Source organism: Ctenopharyngodon idella, chromosome 3 (assembly GCF_019924925.1).
Source record: "Ctenopharyngodon idella isolate HZGC_01 chromosome 3, HZGC01, whole genome shotgun sequence".
Lineage (NCBI taxonomy): Eukaryota > Metazoa > Chordata > Actinopteri > Cypriniformes > Xenocyprididae > Ctenopharyngodon > Ctenopharyngodon idella.
In genome coordinates, this window is record NC_067222.1 from 12,382,655 (window position 1) to 12,409,097 (window position 26,443).

Sequence of the window (26,443 nt, forward strand, 5' to 3'; positions counted from 1 at the left end):
GCCATCAGGTGGCAAACAGGTGGCAAACCTTGGGAGAAACCAGGCTCAGTCTGGGGACAAGTTGGCCAACAGTGAACAGTGCATGATTATGTTTCAGGTAGCTTTAATTAGTCCAATTGGGATCGCAACAAATCGTTTACAAAGTGAACCTGCAAAGACTAAGTCAAACAGCCTTTACAAAAAAAGGTAAAACAACAATGTCGGACGATTTTGAAGTTAGAGGAGAAAAAAAAGAGATGGAGTTTTGGAATGTTTTCCTCAAAATCCTTAATTTCTTTTCGACTGAAGAAAGAAAGACATGAACATCTTGGATGAAAGGGGGGTGAGTAAATTATCAGGAAATTTTAATTCTGAAGTGAACTAATTCTTTAAGAAGCAGGTTGCCAAGCCAAGAGACAGGGCATGAGATCTCTGTGATGTATGTATTATGGAGGATATGAATTGCATGACTAAAACTGAAATGAAATGATTGATATCCAATGCGCAGTAAATAATTCTTAGTAAGGTAAAAACACATAAAACAATAGTTTTAAATTAATTAAAATTTTAATTGAACAATGAACAAATCATACAGGCATTAGTATAAACTGTAAAACATTTTGCTGCAGGTCTAACAGGTTTGATCATTATCTATCCTGAAAAATCTATTATAATATTATTCTTATACTTTCGATCATCCAGGACAAAGCACAGATTTCAGTAGAACGAGAAGGCAGATGTGATTTCACTGATCCGCTTCTTCCTAGTGTGAACTCTCATGTGAATCTTCGGCCTTGATTTACATGTGAAGTGTTTTTTTTTTTTTGTTTTTTTTTTTACATTGAGGACATGAGACAGATTTTTTGGCTTCTGTTTTTCCTTTCTAGTTCACGTTCATCAGGTCTAAAAGTCAAATTTATAAGATGTCAACAATTAAAAAAGTTCTTGAAAAAAAAAAAAAATCAATTCACTTGGGTTTTTATGTGCTTTAATTTGTGATGTTTTATTCTCTGAAACAATGTAAATCTAGTGATCATCAGCATGTTCTTCATGAACGAGGAATGAAGAATAAACACCAACCTCTTTGTTCTTCAGTATCATGATGTTTCATCTGCAGGTTCTGGATCACTGGATCTCTCTGTTCTCTCCTTCCAGATATATCTGGTAGTTCTGACAAAAACAAACAAGCTTCATTTCCAACAGACGTGATGCGAGACGAATAATAAATATTTCAGACTAATCATGTTCAAAAAATAAACATAAATAATCATCAACCAAACTGATTACAGTTTAATCATGTACGCTCACTGTGTGTGACTCTACCAACCATGTCGATTTTCAACAGTGACAAAAAAATAATGTCACATGGTGAGCTGGTGCAGGAAACGTGCCTGAGCCAAGTTGTCCTCAACATGATAACGCTTCACATCAAGTGCTTCAAATAAACTTATAAGCAATTATCCTGGACGCTGCTGTTTACTCTGATGTGGTATTAATTACAATTAATACTTACTCTGATGAGTTCAAATTCAGTATACAAAGTGCACTGTCAATTTTATAATGGATGTAGGACACGGAAACAAATTGCAAATCATGAAAAAAGTATGTAAATATGTAAAGGAAGACCTTTTTAAAACACACTAAACTGGCAGCAAGAACAATTAAGAAAAAAAAATGAATTTCATTGACAGCTAAATAAATGCTTTCTGAAAGTAATGCTCTGGCATCATCCAGCTGTCAGAAGAACTATAACACAGATGAATTGATTTTCCATGCATGATTTACTAATGAAACTAAAGCATGATGATTATAGTTTACCCAACCATCTGTTGTTGTTGCAGTCTCTGGTATTTTGTTGTTCTTTCATCTCTTTAGTTAAAGTTTCTACTGTGAAACAACGCCCCGGGCTACTGCTGCCACCTTGTGAAACAACTGATTACTGCAAAACTAATTCAATAAGCATGTGCGACCTGCATAGCAAGGTAAAATTGGGTAGAGCATGCACTATTCTAGAGATGAAAACTGCGTCACGCACACTGTACGTGAACCCTGGCTTATGTGTAAAGACCTAAGCAGAAATAATCTGGAAGCACCCCTCTATCATCTGTATTATTGATAAGCACCATATCAAATACAAAAATTTGAACGGCTGCTTGAAAATACTGTTTGATGTTCTTTCTTCTCCGTAATGCTTGGTACACATTGTAGGATTTAGGACTGTACCAGACAAAAGATGAAGCATTTTCTGTGGCTCTGAAGATTGAATGTGGTTGAATGTGCATTTACTGCCATTTCTTTGCATTGCTCTGAACAGACAAATCTCATGTGAAATTTGTACTGAATAGTGTAAATACGTCCTGTCGCTCATTGTGGTTGTTAGGTACACAAGAGATTTTGCTGTGCATCACATGAAGATGAACAGCTTACCTTGATCTCAGAATGTGGTCATGTGGTTTCTCCACTGCATGGATCTTCATGTGTATCTTCAGGTGACTTTTAAAATAGAAACTCTTTCCACACTGATCACACGTGTGCGGCTTCTTTCTGCTGTGGATCCTCTCATGTGCTTTCAGTGTTCCTGATTGACTGAATCTCTTATCACAGTGTGAACACTTGTAAGGTTTTTCTCCAGTGTGAATTCTCTGGTGCAGTTGTAAAGAGTTTGCTGAAATAAAAGTCTTCTCACACTCAGAGCACATGAACTCTCTCACACCAGTATGTATTTTCTCATGTGTATGTAAATGTTCCAGCCGTGGAAAACTCTTTCCACACACAGAACATGAATGTGGCTTCTCCTTTGTATGAACTCTAAGGTGAGTCTTCAGGTTTGATGCACTAGAAAAAGGTCTGCCGCATTGATCACATTTGAACGGCTTCTCTCCAGTATGAACTCTCATGTGAAGCTTAAGATTTGGTTTGAATGGGAAACTCTTTCCACACTGATCACATGTGAACGGCTTCTCTCCGCTGTGGATCTTCTCATGTGCTTTCAGATTTGCTGACCGACTGAATCTCTTGTCACAGTGTGAACACTTGTAAGGTTTTTCTCCAGTGTGAATAATCTGGTGCACTTTTAAATTGTCTGCTGTAATAAAAGTCTTCTCACACTCAAAGCACATGTACTCTCTCACACCAGTATGTATTTTCTGATGTACTTTTAAATTTCGTAGCAGTGAAAATCTCTTTCCACTCACAGAACATGAATGTGGCTTCTCCTTTGTATGAACTACCAGGTGTGTCTTCAGGGTTGATGCACCACTAAATGTTTTGCCACACTGATCACATTTGAATGGCTTCTCATGTGAAGCATAAGACTTGGTTTTTGTGGGAAACTCTTTCCACACTGATCACATGTGAACGGCTTTTCTCTCGTGTGGATTCTCATGTGGCCTTTAAGGTATGCTGATTGTGTGAAACTCTTCCCGCACTGATTACATGTGAACGGCTTCTCTCCAGTGTGGATTCTCATGTGACGCTCAAGATTTGGTTTGATCGAGAATCTCTTTTCACACTGATCACACATGAAGGGCTTTTCTCCAGAATGAACTCGCACGTGATGCTCAAGACTTTCTTTGTATGGAAAACTTTTCCCACACTGATCACATGCGAACGGTTTCTCTCCAGTATGGATCGTCATGTGACACTCAAGACTATGTTTGCATGAGAAACTCTTCCCACATTGATCGCATGCGTGCGGCTTCACTCCAGTGTGGACCTTCATGTGTACGTTAAGATGTGTTTTTTGTAGAAATCTCTTCCCACACTGATCACATGTGAACGGCTTTCGAATCCAACCTTTAGTGTAATCGTTTGTTTTACTCGCGTTTTCGCAGTTTCCTCTATTAAATCCAGTCATGCAGCAGGTTTTTTTTTGCCACTCAGTCCAGCTGAGAGAGCACGTTCCGGCGGGAAAGTGATGGAAGCCAATCACAGCAGTGTGCGTTTACACTGAAGTCTCACACAGACACGCCCCTTAAAACAGAGCGTTCAAACCAGAGGGCTAAAATCAGGGTAAGAAAAATTGCTTTTATTTATAGATTATGACAATTTTGGATGTACAAAGCATACTAACATTACCCCAGGAAACATTATAAAACAATAAAACAACGCAGTTCATGACCCCTTTAACGGTGAATCTTGATGTTGCACATGTTGAGTTCAACAGTTTTACAATTTCAAAAAACAATGAGCGAAATTAAAATCTAAATCTTCTCGCTGATGGTTCAGTTGCATTTTAACACATTTGAAACGTGGATCTGAGACATTTTAAAGACAATTAAGGTCTTATTTTTACCTTAAGGATCTGCGGACAGCTTTGTTAGCTTATAACATTAATTAAAGATGAATCAAGAATACACACCAACCTGTTTGTTCCTGATGTTTTATTACTCTTTAACAAACACCATCTTCTCAGACGAGTTGCTGCACCTCCAGATATTCCTGCTCGTTTGAAAACTTTGAGGGTGGGAATATTACAGGTATTTATTGACCCAATTTAAAATCTTTTTTATGAACCAAAAGCACATTTATAACAGTTTTCAGTAGCACAACATATCACAGAGACCAAGCTGAAAACAAATCTTTTTTTTTTCTCTGAGGTTGGTGGTTAGGAAACAAACGTATTACCGCCACCCACTGGACTGGAAGCGCCGAGAGGAAAGAAAAAATACTTAGCGCTTGTACTTGCTGTAGCCTACTGTTTTTAGGTAACTTGTTGCCAACAATTTTTATTTGAAGCAGTTTCACCGCCTAGAGCAGGAGTGACGGTGATCTATCAAGTGTTTTTCCATTGGGGCTCATAGATTATGTCGTGACTGAAGTTAATAAATCTGCATTGACAACATATTAATGTGATGCAACTATAAAAGACAGTCTTAAATGAGCAGAAACCAGCAAAATAACAAATAGTCTACTAAGAAATTGCTGATCTCTTATGAAATCGACCAGAGTACGTGTTTGTGGAAGAGACTCCCACAGGGATGTGCTTGATAGGGCTGCAACAAACGATTATTTTGATAATCAATTAATCTAATGGTTATTAGAATGATTAATTGACCAATCGTTGATTATTATCCTGGTTAATCAGTATGCTAAAAGCAGTTATTTAAAATATTGAGCTATACTTTAAAAAAAAAAAAAAAAAACAAGGAATCACTTCAGCTTTTAAAATTGTCTTTTTAATTAATTTTGAGCCAATTGAATACACCCTCAAGTTTCCTTTCCTCCTCAGAAGTCATTAATAGTCCAACTGTTATGACAGGTACTGTGTTTTTTATTAAATCTGGGAATTGTAATAATAACTTTTTAATAAGAGTAAAAATATGAATGCAATAGTGCATTTTTATGAAAAAAAAATTAATAAACAGCTTGAATATTCGATTTCTACATGTGAAATAAACGCCTCTCAAACTGCGTCGTCATAAGTTTCCTGAGTTCCACACAACAGAGTAATACTCCTCTGCTGCATCCCTATTTGCCTAATCATACTATGCCCTAAAAGTATGTACTGTTTTTTTTTTTTTTTTTTTGCGAAGAAAAAGTGCATACTTTTGAGTGTGTTGCAGAAGAGTATGCAAGCTTTGGGACATACTATACTTCGTCATAATTGTGTCTTTTCACAGACACTTTGTAGATTAGTTACAGGGAACCTGTAACTGGTTAAACTGCCCTGTCTATCATCTTGTCACCTTCACATTCAATTAAATTTAATTTCCTACCGTTTCAGAGAGAAAAATATTTCTGCCAGTCACGGGTCTTTTATGTGGAGAACTCTCCTCATCTTTGCATAATGATGCATTTAAAAGTTAATGACCAAATGCATTGTTATAAAAGTTCACAATGCTGTTGCAGATGAAATATAATGAAGATAACATTTAATACATATTTTTAATCAGGTTAGATACTGATTATTAATCACTCAAACCCCTTTATCTTAAATGTAGACTTTTAAAAGTAGGCATGTCAAGGATTTGCTTTGATTTGGTTCTTGTTTGTGGCGTGCGCCACAAAAGATGTTAGAGAAGATTGAGACGTAGGCTACTCACTAGTGCATTCTGATGTTTTCTTCATTAAAGGAATGACATTTTGTAGTAAATTTGAATGTACACAAATAAAAAAGTAAATTTTACTATTTTAAAATGCTTCAGAGTTCAATGCTGGATTTGCACAAAGGCTCTTACTGAAAGATGGAGCAGTTCCCACTTTAAAAGCAAAAACTGCTGTTTATGGGCTTCAACCTGTAAGTATGTTTTATTGTTTGTACATATCTTTTAAATGTTTAGTTCTGTTGCTATTTTTTGGTTGCATCAATGACGTAAACAAAGACCAGTGCGGTTTTGCTAGCCAGTTAGCTAAATTCTATTGCTGTCAGGGAATGAACACAGACAGAGGATCCAAGTGCAAGAATAACAATATTTATTGACAGGAAAACGCTGTACAATAACTTCACTCCAAGGGTCAGTTGAGGCAGAGGCTGTGGCGTGCAGAACGGAGGCGTGCGGAGTGGCGTGGCACCGGGTGGCGCAGGGCTACAGCGGGTATCAGAGAACAAGGATAATCCAACCCAGAAAACAGGGCACACGATGAAAGTCCAGAATCCAAAAACCAGGAAGCAACACACAGAGAACACGACACCGGGAACAGCCTGCAACGAACTGACAAAGACCACATAAAGACACGCACAATATATAACAACCACTAACAAGACACGGCTGGCAACAGATCGCAATCAGACCATAACGGGTGACGCCCACACAATCATTCACTCACACCCAAACACACACACACACACACAACGTACGAGGGTGAGTAAGTGAATCCATGAACCGTGACAATTGCATACTTCTCCACCAAATGCCAAAAACGCCAACAAACTTATAGGTAATCATACCAGCAAACTTGTGTCTGCATTTGTTGGTGTTGTTCATGCTATAAATTAAACGATACCTTTACAAAAATGCTACTACTCAGTCATGTATTCAGCCACAGTAAAGCTTTAATCAGGATAAAACTGTATATCAAAAGCTAACATAAACAGCTGTAACATTTTCAAGTGACAGCATATCTAAACACTTTGACACAAATACAAACAAAAATACTTACCATTCATAAACGTCCTTTAAAAGCCATGCTTGCAGAGGTTCTGCTTGACCCTCTTCATTACAGCTGTCTGGGTCTGATTCGGGTTCAAATTGATACAGCAATATTGACGCCATTATTTCCATTTCCACCGAATCCCATGCTACTATTGCCCGTAATGGTAAAGGCCGTGGCGTTTCTGGACAACATGCACAACATGCAAGTGCTTCAGCTAACCAATCGGAGCCCATTGCGTATTTCGGAGGGAGGGGCTTCATAGAACCAGGAAGTCAACCCGCCGTTCAAATGACAATGGAGACAGCGGTGTAGAATAAAGGTAAAATATATGAAAAATACACATTTTTTTAAAGGAGGGGGGTGTAATGCTATTTCATATATTCTGCCTTATTTACACTGTTAGAGAGTTGGATTCTCATGCTAAACATGGCCAAAGTTACAAACCATGAGATTTCTGTGCCAAAAATTCTCTTTCAAATCCTTACAGGATTCGGACTGTTTTTTTTTTGTTTTTTTTGAGTATCGGCCCAAACAGCATCAGTGACAGAAAGGTTCAATTCCCAACCCCAGTGCTTTAACAAAGACCAAAGTCAACTCAATATCAAAAACAAGTTTTTTATTTTACAAATGTGGGAGAATTTCAAGGATTCAAGAGGGGGCAAAGCCAAAATAACAAACATAAACCCTCTACATATTAGGGAGAAACTAACTAAGCTACAAAAGAAAAGAAAACAAAGATACAATAAAAATAAACTAACTCCATAGCTAGCTTAAACAGGAGAAAACAAGATATAAAGAAAATGGCGCCCACCTCTCTACCAATCCCTTCCCAAAGAATTAACAATATAAACTCAGTATGTAAAGAACAATAACAGAAGTAGGTACAAACAAAATAACAACTTGCAAAAAAAAAAGAAAAAAAAAAAAGATTTCTTGTAGTAGGCACCAGTTACCACAAGAGTGATAACACCATAACACTGAAGAGAAATCAATCAACAAGGTATAAATCAAAACAACTAGAAAAGCTTTAGGTTGAGAAAAGAAGCATCACGACGCACACACACACACACACACACACACACACAAACACACAACTCAACTTTTCTGATACTGCTGTTCCCATCATGCATGGGCGTTGAATAATTAATGAGGTTGATTTTTCACTGTATTTACACTGTTTTATCATTGCTTTTGTGGGTATGTTTACTAACTTGACATTTTGTGACATTTGGAGTTCATTTTCAGAGGTGTAAAGTACTTGAGTAAATGTAATTAGTTACTGTACTTAAGTGTCTTTTTGGCTACTTTGTAGTTGTACTGAGTATCAAAGATATTGGCAACTTTTACTCTCTACTTGACTACATTTTTGAGGAAGTAAATGTACTTTTTACTCCCCTACAATTGTGATGAGTAATGCAATTACAGATTAAATTTTTCATGGCAGCTAACTTTTTCTGAGGCAGCTTGTTTCTGATTTAAAGAAGCGATATCGCCATCTAAGGGCATTGAAGGTACTATATCTTGTGCGTTTTGCCTTTACTCACCCAAAACTTGTCAACAAGGATACTTTACGTGAATGTGAGTACATTAGCAGGTAGTTGCTGATCGCAGGTGTTTGATTTATTAGATTTATTAAATGACTGCAGCTGGGGATGAGACTCAAACCAGGACATGCAGTAGACTTTGACTATTTAATTTTACTTAACATTATTTTATTTATCCGCTATATTGACAAGACATTTTTAAAGGATATTGGTTTACTTGTGGCCTTTCTGTGCACTTGAGCTCAACTGAGACTTGAGAGTTTGTAGACGTTTAAAAGGTTGTTGTGTCGACCTTGATTTATTGCAATATTGAGGTGTTCAGTTTTATTTTGATTTTAGAAAATAAACTTTTCTCATCTTATTTTCACTGGCAGTCTCTCAGGACTAGTGCATCTCTGAGCCTACATTCAGCATGAGTAAAATACTTAAGTACTGTTAAAATCAGAGACTTTTCCTCAAGTTGTATCGGAATTGGTTACTTGTAACTTGTAGTGGTCATTTTCGATGTAAGGTATCAGTACTTTTACTCAAGTATGGTTTTTAGGTACTCTTTACACCTATGTTCATTTTCTACTCAAAATGGCATATTCACACTCAAATACGACCCATCGAATGTTACCGTCATTGTGTATTGTGTACCAAGTACTGAGGTCTCTGTGTTCAGGTGCTGTGTTACTTCTAATATGTAGATATGGTGTCAACACAATATTTATGTATTATTTAATTGGATGTTTCTAAGTAAAGCATACACTTTAAAAGTGTAGTTTAATTCAGTTAATATTGTTTGAGTAAAATGTACTGCAAAAGAAACTTCAAATTATTCAACCTTTTACCAGCCAAGTTAAAATGACTTATTTTCTTTGTTAATTTTACCTAACTTAGTTAAGTAGAGTTACTTAATTCCATATTTGAAATTTACTTAAAAAATATGCATACAAAAACTTGCAAAAGAAAAATTTAGTAAATTTTACTCAATGTTTTTTTTTCAGTGTATGAAAATTTTAAAGGTAGACTTTTTTTGAACAAGCAATTGTTGTTGATGTTTACTTTATATTTCATATGTTTTATATTACACATTTGTTAGAGAAAAGCATTGGGTACGATGTGAAATAATATTGTTTAAAATAATGAATTAAAATTATTTAAAAAAAAAAAAAATTAATGTATAATATTGTTCAGTTTTTCTAGTAGATTTAGTAGATTATCAAAATAATTGTTAATAGCAGCCCTACACCAGTGTGCTCACCAGAAAAAGGTGGAGATGGAGTGATTTAACTGTGACTGTCTTTCACAGAAGAGATTTTGTTTCTCGGCACATAAAGATGAACTTATTATTGTGATTTCAGACTGTGGTGATGTGGTTTCTCCACTGCATGGATCTTCATGTGTCGCTTCAGGTTACTTTTAATAGTGAAACTTGCTCCACACTGATCACATGTGTGCGGCTTCTCTCCAGTGTGGATCATCTCATGTGCTTTCAGATTTGCTGACTGATTGAATCTCTTGTCACAGTGTGAACACTTGTAAGGTTTTTCTCCAGTGTGAATTCTCTCGTGCAGTTTTAAATCGCTACCTGTAGAAAAAGTCTTCTCACACTCAAAGCACATGAACTCTCTCACAGCAGTGTGTATTTTCTGATGTCTCTGTAAATTTCGCAGCTGTGAAAAACTCTTTCCACACACAGAACATGAATGTGGCTTCTCCTTCGTATGAACTGTCAGGTGTCTCTTCAGGTCTGATGACCCAATAAATGTTTTCCCACATTGATCACATGTGTGCATCTTCTCTCCAGTGTGGATTTTCATGTGAACATTAAGTTGTTTTTTGTTTGTGAAACTCTTTCCACATTGATCACATGTGAACGGCTTCTCTCCAGTGTGGATTTTCATGTGAACTTTGAGGTTTGCTCTTTGTATGAAACTCTTTCCACACTGATCACATGCATGTCGCTTCTCTCCAGTGTGAATCCTCGTGTGAACATTAAGATATGATGATTGACTGAAGCTCTTTCCACACTGATCACATGTGAACGGTCTTTCTCCTGTATGAACTCTCATGTGAATCTCAAGATGACATTTGTGTGTGAAACTCTTTCCACACTGAGTGCAGGTTGTAGATTTCTTGGCTCTTCTTTTCTTTAAAAATGTCTTTTTAGTCTTTGAGCGACTCAAAGGTTTTTCTCCAGGTTTGTCATGATGTTCCTCCTCCACTTCACTCAGTTCTTCACTCTCATCCATCAGGTCTGAAATGAAAGAAAAAAAGTGTAATTTCATTTTAGTACATCAAAATAATTCAAAGACAGAAATATGAAGTGAAAGGACATAAAGATGAACCCTGATGTTAAAAAGTAGACGACTGCTATAAAATATTACTAGCACTTTGATGACTTTTTATGAATGAATTATCGTCCCTGAAACTTTCCATAAATGAGGTGCATTGATCTTCAATAATTATTTTTAAAACATTACACAAAAATCTCATGATTCTGTTGTGAGAACTATTAAATATTTGATCAATGACAAAATTATCTAACGTGATTTTAACGTTAAAATATACAATACTACCATATGTTGACACCAACTATTAGATAATTTATTTTACTAAAGAACTTATTAAACTAGATTTTTCCTTCAGCTGACTTCCATTCATACGCGTGTGACACCATTAAAACACAACCTCAAACAAAAGAGCACAAATTGTTGCCATCAAGTGGAGTAGATTGTATATTTTTACATTTTGGAATGATTATTATTTGTTATAAATGCTTGTAACAAAAATGATGCTGCAGATTGTGACATAAGCTTTAACTATTTTTATTGGCGTTGCCTGTGTCCTACATGTTTCACTCAACCCTGTTATTTCCTGACATGATTGAAACAAAAACAAACAAACAAACAAACAAACAAACAAACAAATAGAGCATTTCTTAAAACTGTGACACCCAGGAAGTGACATTTTTTTTTTTACACAGTTTTTACACAAATGAATGACTGCATCCATCAACCCTGTTACTAAAGTTACTCTAAGAAGAATAATCTCTAACTATGAAAAACTTCTATAATTTATGAGAAATACAACTTTATCAGGAATTATGAATCATATTTTGCTTAATTTATGCTTACAACCCTGTCAGCCATTCTGGAATGTTTATTTACTTGATGCAGTTTGATGTTTACTGTTTATTCCTGAAAAAATAACAATGATGTTAATATATTTAAAAAATAGTCATAACATTGTTGCAAATTGTGAACCAGATATAAAACAAATGTAAAATAAAACAAAAAATAATAATATTTAATGTTATTTAATGTTTTAAAGTTTCTCAAACTTCCCTTTACTGACCATTTGTAAAAAAGAAAAAAAGATCATTCCGTTTCATAGTTTAACTGTTTATCTAAATGTGCAGAAGTGTTTGAATCTTTCTAACATGAATGTTGTTCAGCATCATGAATGAATGAAGAATAAACACCAACCTCTTTGTTCTTCAGTATCTTCAGTGTGTTTCATTCTGCAGGGTTCTGGATCACTCATGTTCTCACTGTCCTCTTTAATAAACTCAGTCTTTGCAGGTTTCAGCTCTTCCTGATGCTCTGATGCTCGTCTGATGGGAATATTCCAGCATTTATTGGAGAACTGATGTGGGAGGAGCTTCACTGATGATGTGCGTGATGAGGGAGAGGCTTCACTGATGATGTGATAGCTGTGGGAGGAGCTTATCTGCCAATATGAAAAATATATCATTTACTGAGTTTGTTTTATATATAATATATATAAATATAAATAATGGTGTGAAAAAACAGATGAAGCATAAACATTTATTTAGAAATAAACGTAGATATCTGTAGCCAACAAATCCCCTCAGTCTGTTGACACCAATGAAATGAACTTTAAGTATCAATTTACAGCAGATCTGAAGACATCAGCATAATAAATGAGGTGAAAACAGGAACTATTGACATGAAATAAAGAGTGTTTTCAGGAGTTTCTCTGTTAATATTGATGATCCTCAGACTATCAACACTCATTCAACAAGACATTCAGATCATTAGCAGATCATCTCAATTTATTCTGAGTGTTTGCTGTTAGAAACACATTATTTGAGTCAGGATATATGAGAAAAGCCTATAAAACTGTTCTTCTGAAAGATAATGATTGAAAGGAAAGGCATAGGAGGAGAGGCTGTCAACGGTAAATTGTAATTACAATTTTTTTTTAATTCAAACAAAACTTACATTCTAACAAATATGCATAAAAAAGAAGAAGAAAAACAATAATCATGAAAGTAATAGTTGAACAGAAAATATAAATAAAATCCCCCCCACCCAAAAACTCAACCCATAAGTGCTATCCAGAGGTAAAAGTAGGTAATGTAGGCATGATAAACATATTAATCACAAGTTTGCAGAAAGGACATAGAAGGGGACCAATTTTTTTCAAATAACAAAGCCTTGTCTATTAGGGTATACCTAATTCTTTCTTGATGCAGTGTGCTTGACAATTCTGTCAGCCATAATTTAAGAGTTGGAACTTTATTTTTTTCTAATACAAAATAATACTTTTTTTCTTTTTTTTTAGCAGATATTAACCCATAAGAAACAAACTGTTGTTGTACCCGTGCAAGTCTCAAAAATTCTTCGGAAACTCAATTAATATAGGGTCTGGTTCAAAAAGCATATCCAATGAGCAATAAGCAAACTTCACACCGGGTTCATCCTGAAGGATCTGTCTTACTCTGGCAAAGGCTGCCCAACGTTTTACCACAGCCAAAGGGTAGTCTCTGAAGATCTGGATGTTAAAGGTTAGCTTTCTTTGTGAAGACACTTTGCACATGATGTTCTCCATTGTATGGCCATGGTGTACCCGAGCAATAAACCGACTTGCTGTTGAGCTGGCCTCTTCCATCAAGCCCACGTCTTGGCCGAACTTTCTCCCTCAGTGACATCTTCCTTTTCTTGTTTCTTCGACACAATTTAAACAAGAAAATTGTGATTGGTGTTGAACATATGCAACACTATTAAAGGTACGAGAGCACTAATTATCTTAATGTTGTCCTGTTTTAATGAAATTTGAGAGAAAATCAGCGGAACTACAAAACTCTGTAGATAACAGCATCTGTATATTGTCTGTAAGTATGTAAAATTGTATTCTACATTGTCTGAAGTGCGCTCTTAAGAATTTCACTCACCATGGCACATATTCTGTACAATAAAACTGATTTGATTTGAACTCATGTCTTAATCCAACTTAAACCTGGAAGCCCCCTTTCTGCTGGTTGTGTAAAGCTGTGGTGAGATGGAGACAGTTGTCTTACGAAAAAGTTCATTTTATGAAGTATACTTTAGTTATGTTCAAGTATTTTTTTAAGTATACTTTATGTAGTAAGTGTAATATCAAAGTACTAGTAGTAAACTTGTAAATGTCCTGCTTGGGATTAAATTGGACTGATTTAGTGTATAAAAAGCATATGTCTAAGTGTACTGAGTGTTATGGTAGTAAACTTTAAGAGCACAACTAGTTCACAACCATGTTTCTCAATTGTACTGAATCTGTACTACAAGTGAACTAGTAGTTTACTATGTTAATACTACTATGTTAAAACTAGGGACTTAAAAATAAAGAGTTAATGTTGATGATCCTCAGACTATCAACACTCATTCAACAAGACATTCAGATTATCTTACTTTATTCTGAGTGTTTACTGCTAGGAACACATCATTTGAGTCAGGATATATGAGAAAAGACTATAAAACTGATCTATTGAAAGACAATACTGTTTTCTGAAGACATCAGCATAATAAATGAGGTGAAAACAGGAACTATTGACATGAAATAAAGAGTGTTTTCAGCAGTTTCTCTGTTAATATTGATGATCCTCAGACTATCAACACTCATTCAACAAGACATTCAGATAATCTCAGTTTATGCTGAGTGTTTAACTGTTAGATCATCTCACTTTATTCTGTTTAACTGTTAGAAACATTGTAGTTCTTGAGTTTTAAATGTTTGTAATGAAAAAGACCCCCGGTTTCACAGACAAGGCTTAAGCTAGTGCTAGACTAAAATGCATGTTTGAGCTTTTTTAACTGTAAGCAACTTGTACTGACATACCTTAAAATATGTCAGAGTCATTGTTTTGTCTCAAGATGCACACCAGTAATGTTTTTTCTAAAAGCTACTTAAATGCCCTAATTGAACTAAGGCCTAATTCTGGTTTACAGACACTGAAACTACAACAGGACGATTGGATCATACTGGGCATTGATCAATTGATAATTAATATGAAGTTGGGATTTCCAGAAAAGTAGCATAAAAGCGTGAGGAGTAAAAGGCTTCATCAGATGCTGAACTGCATTAAGGATAAATGATCCAGGGATCTACAATATTGCTGGACAAAGCTAGATTATTTTGCGTTTTTATTGTAACCAATAAAGTAAGTAGCCTATTTTTATTGTTACAGTTGCATTCTGTGAGACTTTACTACAAACTGAGCCTCCAAAAAGAAAGTCTTCTCCATCATTCCAGAAGAGCTTCAGTCTGTGGCGGGTGAGAACTTTATGATTTATGCTAGATTTGACCCCACCTGAATAATCAGGGTTAAATGTGTATGATAAAAAAAGACAATGCAAGACAAGGCAAGGCAAGTGACTGGACAAAGAACAGACAGAAGCTGAGGGCTTATAAACACAGCTAACAAGGGAGCAAACGAGACAAATGAACAAGAAACACCTGAACTGAAGATGTTTTAATTAATCCAGTTATCCAGCCGCTAAACACTTTCACAATAAACTCCACAAAGATGCAGTTTCTGAAGTTTAATCTTGAAAAAATGTGAAACTACAAAGAAGAGAGAATACACAAGCATTAATGTCATAAAGTAGATAAACACTTTGAAAAGTTGAGTAGAACAAGTTACAATTGCTAAATTGAATGCTACATTGCAAAATTACCAACAGACTCAATTATAACACATAGCTCAGCAATAAAGTACTCAATGCTCACAAAACAAAATTAAAGGGGTGGTTCATTGCGATTTCACTTTTTTAACTTTAGTTAGTGTGTAATGTTGCTGTTTGAGCATAAACAGTATCTGCAAAGTTACAGCGCTGAAAGTTCAATGCGAACAGAGATATTGTCTTTTAAAGTTATGGCAGTTTAATGCCTACAAAAACGATCGGTTTGGACTACAACGGGTTGGTGACAACATAAACCCTGCAAAACACACCCCTGGGAACACGCAACAAAGTGGGCGAGGCCATGTCGCACAGCATAATGGAAGTGGAAGAGTTGTGTACACCGGACGCGAGCGACATGTCAAAAGATAATAGAACCCATTATAATCTGTGATATTTTATACACTGGATGCACGTGGAAGACAGCTTCCAGAATCTACGCGAGTTTAATGCTGGATTTGCACAAAGGCTTTTACTGAAAGATGAAGCAGTTCCCACTTTAAAAGCAGAAGCTGCTGTTTATCGGCCCCAAACTGTAAGTACGTTTTATTGTTTGTACATGTCTTTTAAATGTATAGTTCTGTTGCTATTTTTTGGTTGCATCGAGGACGTAAACAAAGACCAACACGTTTTTGTTTCGCTAGCCAGTTAGCTAAATTCTATTGCATACTTCTCCAGCAAATGCCAACAAACACCAACTAACGTCTATGTTCATAGACAAACAGTTGTTCATGCTATAAATTAAACGTTACATGTAACAATGAATGGTAAGGGGTGCGGCGTTTCCAGACGCTTCAGCGAATCACAAGACACTGGGCAAGCTAACCAATCTGAGCACATTGCGTATTTCGGAGGGAGTGGCTTCATAGAATCAAGAAAGTCAAACGAGCTGTTCGAATGACAATGGAAACAGAGGTATAGAGGTAAAGGTAAAATATATGAAAAATTCGTCTTTTTAAAAAAAAAACGAAGCATTAAGACAATGGGTTAAACTGTGCCCCAAAAACACAATCAAGCCTAGAAAAAAAACACTGAACCACCCCTTTAAACATTGCATTTCAAAGGGCTTTGATAGGCAAGATGAAGCTGGATGACTGCAACCACATGGCATACCTTGCACAACTAAAGCACTTAAGTAATTTTGCCTACTTCCTCTTAAAACAAGAATAGGAAAACTAGGGAAAACTCAAAAATAAATATCAAAATAAAAGTTCTTGTTCAAACCAAAGTCCAGCACACTCCCTGCCTGGGGTTTGTAAAGACCCCACTTTATTAATCTAGTGTCTTAGGGGGAATAAAGTAGAACCACTTCTGATATAAGGCAAATGAAGTTTTTCTGTACACCTTCTTTAATGAATTTTAGCTTCACTTTCCTCACAAGACCATCTTTGCTAGGTAGCATTTTTGTAATGATAGCCAAAGGCCACTGATTTCTCTTGGCTTGGCCATCTTTCATCAACACAATGTCTCCTTCCTTAAGACAAGGCTTCTTATCTTGCCACTTCTGCCTACTTTGTAGAGTGGAAAGGTACTCACGGCACCATCTTGTCCAAAATGTTTCTGCAAGATTTTGAACTCTTTTCCACTCAGCTTTAAAAAGATCTTTATCTGTAAACTGACCAGGTGGCGGAGGGATTGAACAGGTTTTCTGGGTCAGCAGAATAGCAGGGGTGAGTATTAAAGGAGCTTCAGGATCTTAAGAAACTGAGACGAGAGGGTGTGCATTAATAATAGCAGACGCTTCAGCCATGAGGGTTACAAGAACTTTGTTGCAGGGACTTTGTTTCGAGCAGCATACAATCAAGAATATGTATACCCACCATCCTTTCCCATGCACCTCCCATATGTAATGCATGGGGAGGGTTGAATATCCATGTACAAGCATGTTGTTGTAGATACTTCTCAAGATCAGAGCTTGATGTTTCTTTATTCATCTTGAGCTCCTGCACTGCTCCAAGAAAATTTCTGCTTGGCGGGTCCTCTTATTGCAGAAAAAAAAAAAAAAAAAACGTTGTAGTGCATTAATGAATCCGCTTGCACTCAATGTCTCTACAATGTCAATGTGCACTGCTCTTGTGCACATACATGAGAAAATGACCGCCCATCTTTTGGAATTGGAGTAGCCTCCTTTAGTGCAGCAAGAAACCACCTGCCATAGTCCAAATACATCGACTCCTACATATGTGAAAGGTGGAGCCACTTGAAGTCTTTCTGCAGGCAAGTCTGCCATCTGTTGGAACTCTGTAGGACGACAAAGCTTTCTGCATGTCACACACTTGTTAAGTAGACTTCCAATGCATCTTTTGGCGCTCATCAGTACCCAGTACCCAATACCCAGCTGCTCGTATTGCTCCCTCAGTAAAATGCCTTCCTTGATGCTTGACTGCTTGATGATAGTGTAGAACAAGCAAAGTTGCTACGTGATGTTTTCCAGGAATGATCACAGGATTACATTCTTCCTTCTCAAAACCTGCCTGAGCAATATGGCCACCAACACACAGAAGACCTTTGTCATCCAGAATAGGATGAAGTTTCCATATACTACTTTTAGGTCAGAGATTGCATCCTGCTTTTATATCACTTAGTTCCTTGGAATAGGCTACATGTTGAACACTCTTTAGGATAACAATCCTGGCTTTTTCCAACTCCTCATCTGTGGGACTGTTAGTACAGAAATGCCATCCACTACATCTTGGCTCTTCTGTTAAATGGGAGAATGTCTGGGAGATGTGCCTTAAACGAGCGATCTCTCTGATTAGGTTGCTCAAGCTGGAGAAGCGGTCAAATGTTCAGGAGTCAGGAACTGATTTGATACTGCAGTTAGACATAAAACCACTTGTGGTCGGATTTCTGAATCTAATGCAAGATCAACAAGGTCATAGTTCTCTTGAAGCAAGGAGTTTAAGGTTGGAGAGATCAAAAGTAAGTCTGGCCCTGTAAGCCAAGTTGTGCTACTGAGATGATCAGCTGCTACAGATCTAGACCCATGATCTGCAGGATTGACATCTGATGGAACATAGTTCCATTGACTAGGAGTAGATGACTGAAGAATGCATTGGATTCAGTTGTTCACATACACATAGAAACGTTTTGTTTGATTATGAATATATCCAAGAACAACTTTACTGTCTGTGTAAAACTGGATACCGTTGAACTGCAAGCCTATTTCTTCTATAACCATGTCTGCGATCTCAACTGCAGCACAGAGTTGCAATCTTGGAACAGTCAGATCTGGTCGTGGTGCTAACTTTGACTTTCCAAACACAAAGCCAGTATCTGTTTTGGCCATTGCGAGATGTAGAGTGCAGATATGCTACAGCTGCAACAGCTTTCATGGATGCATCTGTGAATATACACAACTACCTTGTCTGAACCTCTGAAGTAGGAAAAGATGAGTAAGTATGTGGGATCTTTAGATCTTGCAGGTTTTGTAAGGAGTTCCTCCATCGTATCCAAGTCATCTGGTAATGGAGAATCTAAATCTTCAGCCTGCATGGAGACTTCCCGAAGCAACAGCCTTCCTTTGATAGTAACAGGAGCAATGAAACCACATGGATGATTGCCGAACACATGAACACACATTCTGTATTCCACTATTTCTTTATTTGGGTCATTGTCTTGATAACAGAGAAAGTGCAAGAAATCTCTGTGATCCTTTCTGACTAAAAAATAGTGGAACGTGCTGAATATCAGCGGTAATAGCCACTGGCTCCCTTCGAAATCTCAGCAACATTCCCAGGAGGCTATTATTGAGGTCTGGCCCCTAATTTTTGAGCAAATGGAGCATCATGTGAACCATTCATCTGTTGACAGACCTTGTGGACCCTAATAAGGTCCCTGCCAAGGAGAAGGAGGATGCTAGCATCTGGGTCAATGGCTGGTATTTGATCAGCAATATCCCTGAGGTGACTGAAACAACGTGGTGCATCTGGGGTAGGAATTTCAGAACGAACATTAGGAATCTGATTGCACTCTAGCAGTGTAGGAAGACGAAGGCTTACATTTTTATCCAATGACTCCACAATGTAGCCACTTGCTCTCCTTCCTGTTGTCTCTTTTAATCCAGCACATGTCTTGAGTGAATACAGAAAAGAAGATCCTTTGATTTGAAACTCCTCAAAGAATTCTGTTCTTGCCAATGAGCGGCTGCTCTGTTCATCCAGAATTGCATACATTCTTCTGGATTGCGTTTTGTTACCCTCATGATATACGTTAACCAGAAAAAACTTGGAACATGCTCTAGCACTTATTTCAGCTCCACACTTCAGTGCACGTTGATGTTACCTCTTGATTGGTTAATTCATTTTCCTTCCCGCCATTTTCTAAGACAGGAGGGATGGTTTTCTTCTAGGGTGCTGGACCAGGATGTAGAGCTGAAACATGACGATCACTATCACATTCAGTGCAATGGATTTCAGCTTTGCCGTTTTTTTGCCATATGATCTACAGAGGAGCCACATCTGAAGCCTATTAAATGTTCCTTAAGAAACTGTTTGCAATCTTCACTCTGAAGCCTCTGCATCTTTTTAGTGGATGAGGCTTGTCATAAATGATACAATATGGATGAGGATAAACAGATTTTATCCTGTCAGTTGCATCTCTTGTCTCAGACATGTTAACTCTGGTTTTATGAACAGCTATAGAAGTGGCTTGGGTCCGTTCTTGTTTTAGCTTCTGAACGAATGAAGTCAGCAAACACAGAGAATGGTGGGAAGGCCACAGAATGCCTTTTCTTGTACTTAGATCCATACAATATCCATTTTTTTTTGGATATTATAAGGAAGCTTTCCTACAGTCAAGCAGTGTAAAGGTAGGACAACCCAGGAAGATAGCCATCCAGCTAGGCTGCCTCCAGCTCTGCAAGCAGGCCTCCAAGATTACGCAGCCTATACAGATCTTTACCTGAAATTTTAGGGAAGCTTTCCAGTATGGAGAAGAGATCTCTTTTAATTGCCTCTGATACGCCATACATTTCCTCTAGTGTCTCCCAAGCCATTTGTAGACCTGCAAATGGGTGTCTAATATTAAATGATTTTATTCTTCATACTTGTTCTGATGATTCTCTGCCAAGATATTTGATGAGCAAATCAATCTCTTCCTCTGGCTTGAGGTCAAGGTCTGCAATGGAACTTTTGAAAGATGATCTCCAAGCCCAATAATTTATAGGTGTATCCTCAAAAGTGTTCAGTCCAGAAGTTACAAAGCTACTGCGTGCAAGGTATTTATTCAGGCTTTAAGTATCTGACATATGCTCAGGACTGCTTTGTGAATTTTAGCTAGATGCTTGTTGTCTTACATAGTCAAGTCAAGTCACCTTTATTTATATAGCGCTTTTTACAATGCAGATTGTGTCAAAGCAGCTTTACAGTGATAACTGGTAAATAATTTTGGCTGCACAGCAGCTCTCAAAGAAAATGGTGTCAATGCAGGCAGATGCAAAGCAGTGTTGAATATCAAATGTCAAGTGTCCCCAACTAAGCAAGCCAAAGGCGACAGTGACAAGGAACCCAAACTCCAACAGGTGACATCAGGTGGCAAATAGGTGGTTAAATGGAGAAACCAGGCTTAGTCGGGGGGCCAGTTCTCCTCTGGTGAACAGTGCTTTGTTACGATTCAGGTAGCTATCATAAGTCCGATAGGATCGCAACATTCAAAGTATTTATTCCAGTTCAATCCAGCTGAGGATCGTATTCATCACGCCAGTATGGACGGTTTGTTGAGGAGCTGTGCCACTGGTTATCGTGTCGATGAGGCCCTCACAGTGGATGATCTAGTTGACTCAATCTCTGCCCAATCATAGTCATAATCATAGTCTGCGGTGCGTTGGATGCTAATCTAGAAGACTCTGATGCTGATACATGGTTTACTTCTGTGAAGGCTACTGCTAGAATTTCAGCTTCTTGTATGGCTGCATCTCTTTCTTTCTCCTCCTGCAGCACCTCTAATGTTGCTTAAAGTCGGGCTTGTTCCACTTTAATCTCAATTTCTTTCTTTGCATTAGCCGCTCTGGCCTTGGCTGCCTCAGCACTTGCACAAGCTTTCGTGATGGCTAATCTTGCGATACAACTTCTAGATGAGGTAGAAGACTGAGAACTTGAGAAAGCATGTCCACCTTCTTTGTGCCTGCGATGCCAGAGTGACGATTTGGATTCTCTTGAAGACATAATTTCTGTGCAGGCTTACAAGCAGAGATATTCCTCTATCTCTCTAATAGATGAAGTTGTTAGACAGGCATCACATCCATTTTTTCAAATAGAAAAGAATGGTGGGATTTGGCGTGTAATAGAAATGGAGTCAACACATGAAATTGAGAAGAAGATTAAAGCAGCGTTTACTTGACAATGGCAAAGCAAGATAAAATATTTATTTTCTTTTTTGCAATAGCCTGTTAAGCAAGCTATTGTGAATGTATAATCTGAGATTTTCTTGAGGTATTCTATTTATTTCATTTATTTGGTTTTGTATTTAATTTGTTTAAAGTATATCTAGCCTATTTTCTAAGTCCTAGTTAAAGTTAAAGTTATTTCTTATTGTGATTTGGCTTTACTTAATCTGTTTGTTAACAGTTAAACTGTTTGTTTAGTTAATCGTTTAATTCGTGAGTACTAGCCTGTGTTTAAAAACTGAGGTGCCGCTAGTTGTACTTTTGTTTTAACGGTTAATGTTTTATAACACTATAAAAAAAAATACCCAATATTTTTTATCACGTGTGGCGCTTTGGTTTAGTGGCTGCATCATCTTATTTAAATGCAATCATGTTTAAAGTCTGTTATTCTGGATGTTAACTTGAACAAATTTAGTCTGAGTGTTTGTGTAGGCCTACATTTTTCACAAGCTCTGAGAGAAAGTCCGCAGGTTGTGGGAAATGCCGGTCCTCGTCAGACATTCAGTGGGAGCGGGCGGGTACGGGTTTAAGAAATCAGTCGCGCGCAGCGCTCTAATGGGCGGTGTGCCGGAGCTGGCCGTTGGACATTTCAGTTAAGTTATTTGAATGCATTTTAAAATTTAATCTGAAGAAATCATGATGTTCTTTGACCTGCATGTTTAAACACACCCGAAGGTGATCAGAAACGCCAACCTCTTACAACACTCAACAGGAAGAGAGCGACTTGTTATTTCGGACATTGACTTGCTTCTCTCTTGAAAAAAAAAGAAAGAACAAAGAGTTTGCTTCTGAACAGACAGCAAATCTTTGTGATTCTTGAATCTTCTCCTTTGTGTGAATCTTCAGATGTTTCTGCAGAACTCATGCTCGATGAACTTTTCATTTCTTGTTCAAATCCATCAGGTCAAAAGAAACAATAAATCATATAAGATTTCAAATGAGAGACAGACGTGAAATGAAAATTGAAGCTCAAAGTCAAGATCATGATGAGTTCAATAGTCATTTTAATCCCATCAAATCTGGTCGACAACCGCTGTGTCACGATTATGATCTATTTTAATGTCATGAAGATGTGTTATAAATCACTAGTTTGGTCATGAAATGGAGCGTGTTTGACATGTAATCTTCGTTTCCTACACAACACTGATTGGTCACTGCTGCTTTCTCAATATTGTGTAATAATATGTATAATTTGTTAATAATGTGAGCATATAATTACTGTGAACTTATTTCATTTGAGTCCAAATTAACATTTTAAACAGATTTTCACTGCATTGCGCTTTACTATGTACTACTGTAAGTCAAGTCACCTTTATTTATATAGCGTTTTTTAAATTGTGAATTGTTTCAAAGCAGCTTCACAGTGATAACAGGAAATTAATGCAACAAATATTGTTATATATAATATATATATATATAATAACTTATAATGATTTCAGACTGTGGTGATGTGGTTTCTCCACTGCATGGATCTCCATGTGTTGCTTCAAGTTACATTTAATAGTGTTTATATTTAATACATTTAAAAGGTTTCACTCTCTGCTGTGGATCCTTTCATGTCTTTTCAGATTTGATGAAAAACTGAATCTCTTGTCACAGTATGAACACTTGTACGGTTTTTCTCCAGTGTGAATAATCTGGTGCTGTTTTAAATTGTTTGCTGTATTAAAAGTCTTCCCACACTCAAAGCACATGTACTCTCTCACACCAGTATGTATTTTCTGATGTACTTGTAAACTACACAGCACTGAAAAACTCTTTCCACACACAGAACATGAATGTGGCTTCTCCTTTGTATGAACTACCAGGTGTGTCTTCAGGGCTGATGCCCTACTAAATGTTTTACAACACTGATCACAAGTGAACGGCTTCTCTCCAGTGTGGATCCTCATGTGAAGCTTAAGACTTTGTTTGCATGAGAATCTCTTTCCACATTGATCACATGTGAACGGCTTCTCTCCAGTATGAACTCTCATGTGGTCATCAAGATTTTGTTTGTATGTGAAGCTCTTTCCACACTGATCACATGTGAACGGCTTCTCTCCAGTGTGGATCCTCATGTGATGCTCAAGATGTTTTTTTCTAAAACTCTTTCCACACTGAGTGCAGGTTGTAGATTCATTGGCTCTTCTGTTCATTAAAAATGCCTTTTTAGTCGTTGAGCAACTCAAAGGTTCTTCAACCGCCTCGTTCTCTTTCATCAGGTCTGAAATGAAAGGGAAAAAAAAGACTAATTTTTATTTTCAGTTCATCAAAATAATTCAAAAAGAGAAATATGGAGTGAAAAGACATAAAAGTGATCTAATAGACAAAATAAAATATTATGATCATTTTTATGCATTTTTATAAATTATTGTCACTGAAACTTTCCATGAATGAGGTAAACTGATCTTCCAATTACTATTTTTAAAACATTAGAGACAAATCGCATGTTTCTGTAGTTACAAATATTAATTATTTTTGATCAATAACACAATTATCTAACATGATATTAACATTAAAATATATAATACAGCTATATATTGACACCAACTTTTAGATTGATATTGAAAATAGGCTCATTTTCCAACTCCCCTAGAGTTAAACAGTTGAGTTTTACCGTTTTTGAATGATAATTCGAAAACGGTAAACCTCAGCTGTTTAACTCTAGGCGAGTTGGAAAATGAGCCTAAAAAGTGGAGTGTTCCTTTAAATTGATTTTCCTGAAGACTTTTTAATTATTTAGGGCCGGTCACACTAGACTTTTTGTTCCATTGACTTCCATTCATACGCATGTGTGCAGCCGCAGTGTGCAATGTTGTTTTTTGTACAAGAAGACAAGACCATGCACTAAATTAAAACTTTCATTTGTAGAAACCGACTGCCTTAAATCGTCCGGCTGCCATTTATATTTTATGGACTAATATTTATAATAGGCTAATAATGTGAGCATGTTATTACTGTGAATTTATTTCATTTGAGTCCACTAAACATATTTTAAATAAAGAGATTTTCACTGTGTCAGCAACTGCACAGTCACTGCCTGTTAAATAAAGCAACAAACAGCATATCATCAATGTTTCTTGATCTTCTCCTGAACTGAAGCACAGGCTCCACTCTTCAGCACAATGCTCAATTTTACAGCAACTGCCTTTGCTTAAGTTAACAACCCTGTCAGTCATTGTGGGAAGTTCATTTACTTTGGTATTTACTGTTTATGGCTAAAATAATCACTATATTAAAAAATACTATATGTTTAACATGTTGGCAACATTGTTACAAAAAAGTGTGAACCAGATATAAAAGAGCTAACATGATGTTTAGTTTGACCTGATGTTGAAAATAAGTATAAAACCTCCCTTTACTGACGATTTGTTGAAAATAAATAAACCAGAAACTTTTGTAGCATTTCATAGTTTAACTGTTTGTCTAAATCTGCTAAAGTGTTTTTGAATCTTTCTAACATGAATGTTGTTCAGCATCATGAATGATTGAAGAATAAACACCAACCTCTTTGTTCTTCAGTATCTTCAGTGTGTTTCATTCTGCAGCGTTCTGGATCACTCATGTTCTCACTGTCCTCTTTAATAAACTCAGTCTTTGCAGATTTCAGCTCTTCCTGATGCTCTGATGCTCGTCTGATGGGAATATTCCAGCATTTATTGGAGAACTGATGTGGGAGGAGCTTCACTGATTATATAAGTGATGTGGGAGGAGCTAATCTGCCAAAATCAAAGATATATCAGTTACTAAATTTGTTTTAATACTAAATATCATAAATATATTTTCTGTCCGATGCTATTTCACAACTTCTTTGATTACAAACCTGAACATTAACCTGATTTTTCATTGAAATATAGGCAGATATCAATACAGAAAAGAACAAAAAAATAATGTAATGTAAATTCAAAAATAAATATTAAAGGATTAGTCCAGTTTCAAATAAAATTTTCCTGATAATTTACTCACCCCCATGTTATCCAAGTTGTCCATGTCCTTCTTTCTTCAGTTGAAAAGAAATTAAGGTTTTTGATGAAAACATTCCAGGATTATTCTCCTTATAGTGGACTTCATCGGCCTCCAAATGGTTGAAGGTCAAAATTACAGTTTCAGTGCAGCTTCAAAGGGCTTTAAACAATACCAGACGAGGAATAAGGGTCTTATCTAGAGAAACCATCCGTCATTTTCGGAAAAAAATGTAAATGTATATGCTTTATATAAACAAATGATTGCCTTGCATGTGTTTCCGCCAAAACCGCACTTTCGTATTCTTCAAAAAGCTTACGCTGTATGTCCTACGCCTTCCCTATTCTACTTACGAAATGAACGCAGCGCCAGTTCTGTTTTTTCCGTAAGTAGAATAGGGAACGTGTAGGACATACAGCGTAAGCGTTTTGAAGAATGCTGAAAGCGGAAGTACGTGCAAGGCGATAATTTGTGTTTGTAAAGCATATACAGTTGTATGTTTTTTTGAAAATGACCAATCGTTTCGCTAGATAACACCTTTATTC

General features: G+C 36.7%; 1 protein-coding gene and 1 pseudogene across 3 annotated transcripts in view; both read right to left on the reverse strand.

Annotated features, from left to right (window-relative positions):
- The window catches only part of LOC127509899 (gastrula zinc finger protein XlCGF7.1-like), a 43,831-nt gene extending 18,257 nt beyond the window's left edge, over positions 1-25,574 (reverse strand). For 2 of the 3 annotated variants that reach the window (XM_051889210.1, XM_051889217.1), the window contains exon 1: positions 25,443-25,574. In XM_051889210.1, coding sequence (XP_051745170.1) covers positions 25,443-25,500 — 58 coding nt within the window. In that variant the 5' untranslated portion in view covers positions 25,501-25,574. Of the gene's footprint in view, positions 1-12,091; positions 12,283-25,442 lie in introns of those variants that run through there. The other variant, XM_051889216.1, reaches the window with a different exon arrangement.
- On the reverse strand, positions 1,077-8,292 carry LOC127510129 (gastrula zinc finger protein XlCGF57.1-like; annotated as a pseudogene).
- Positions 25,575-26,443: the final 869 nt, after the last annotated feature.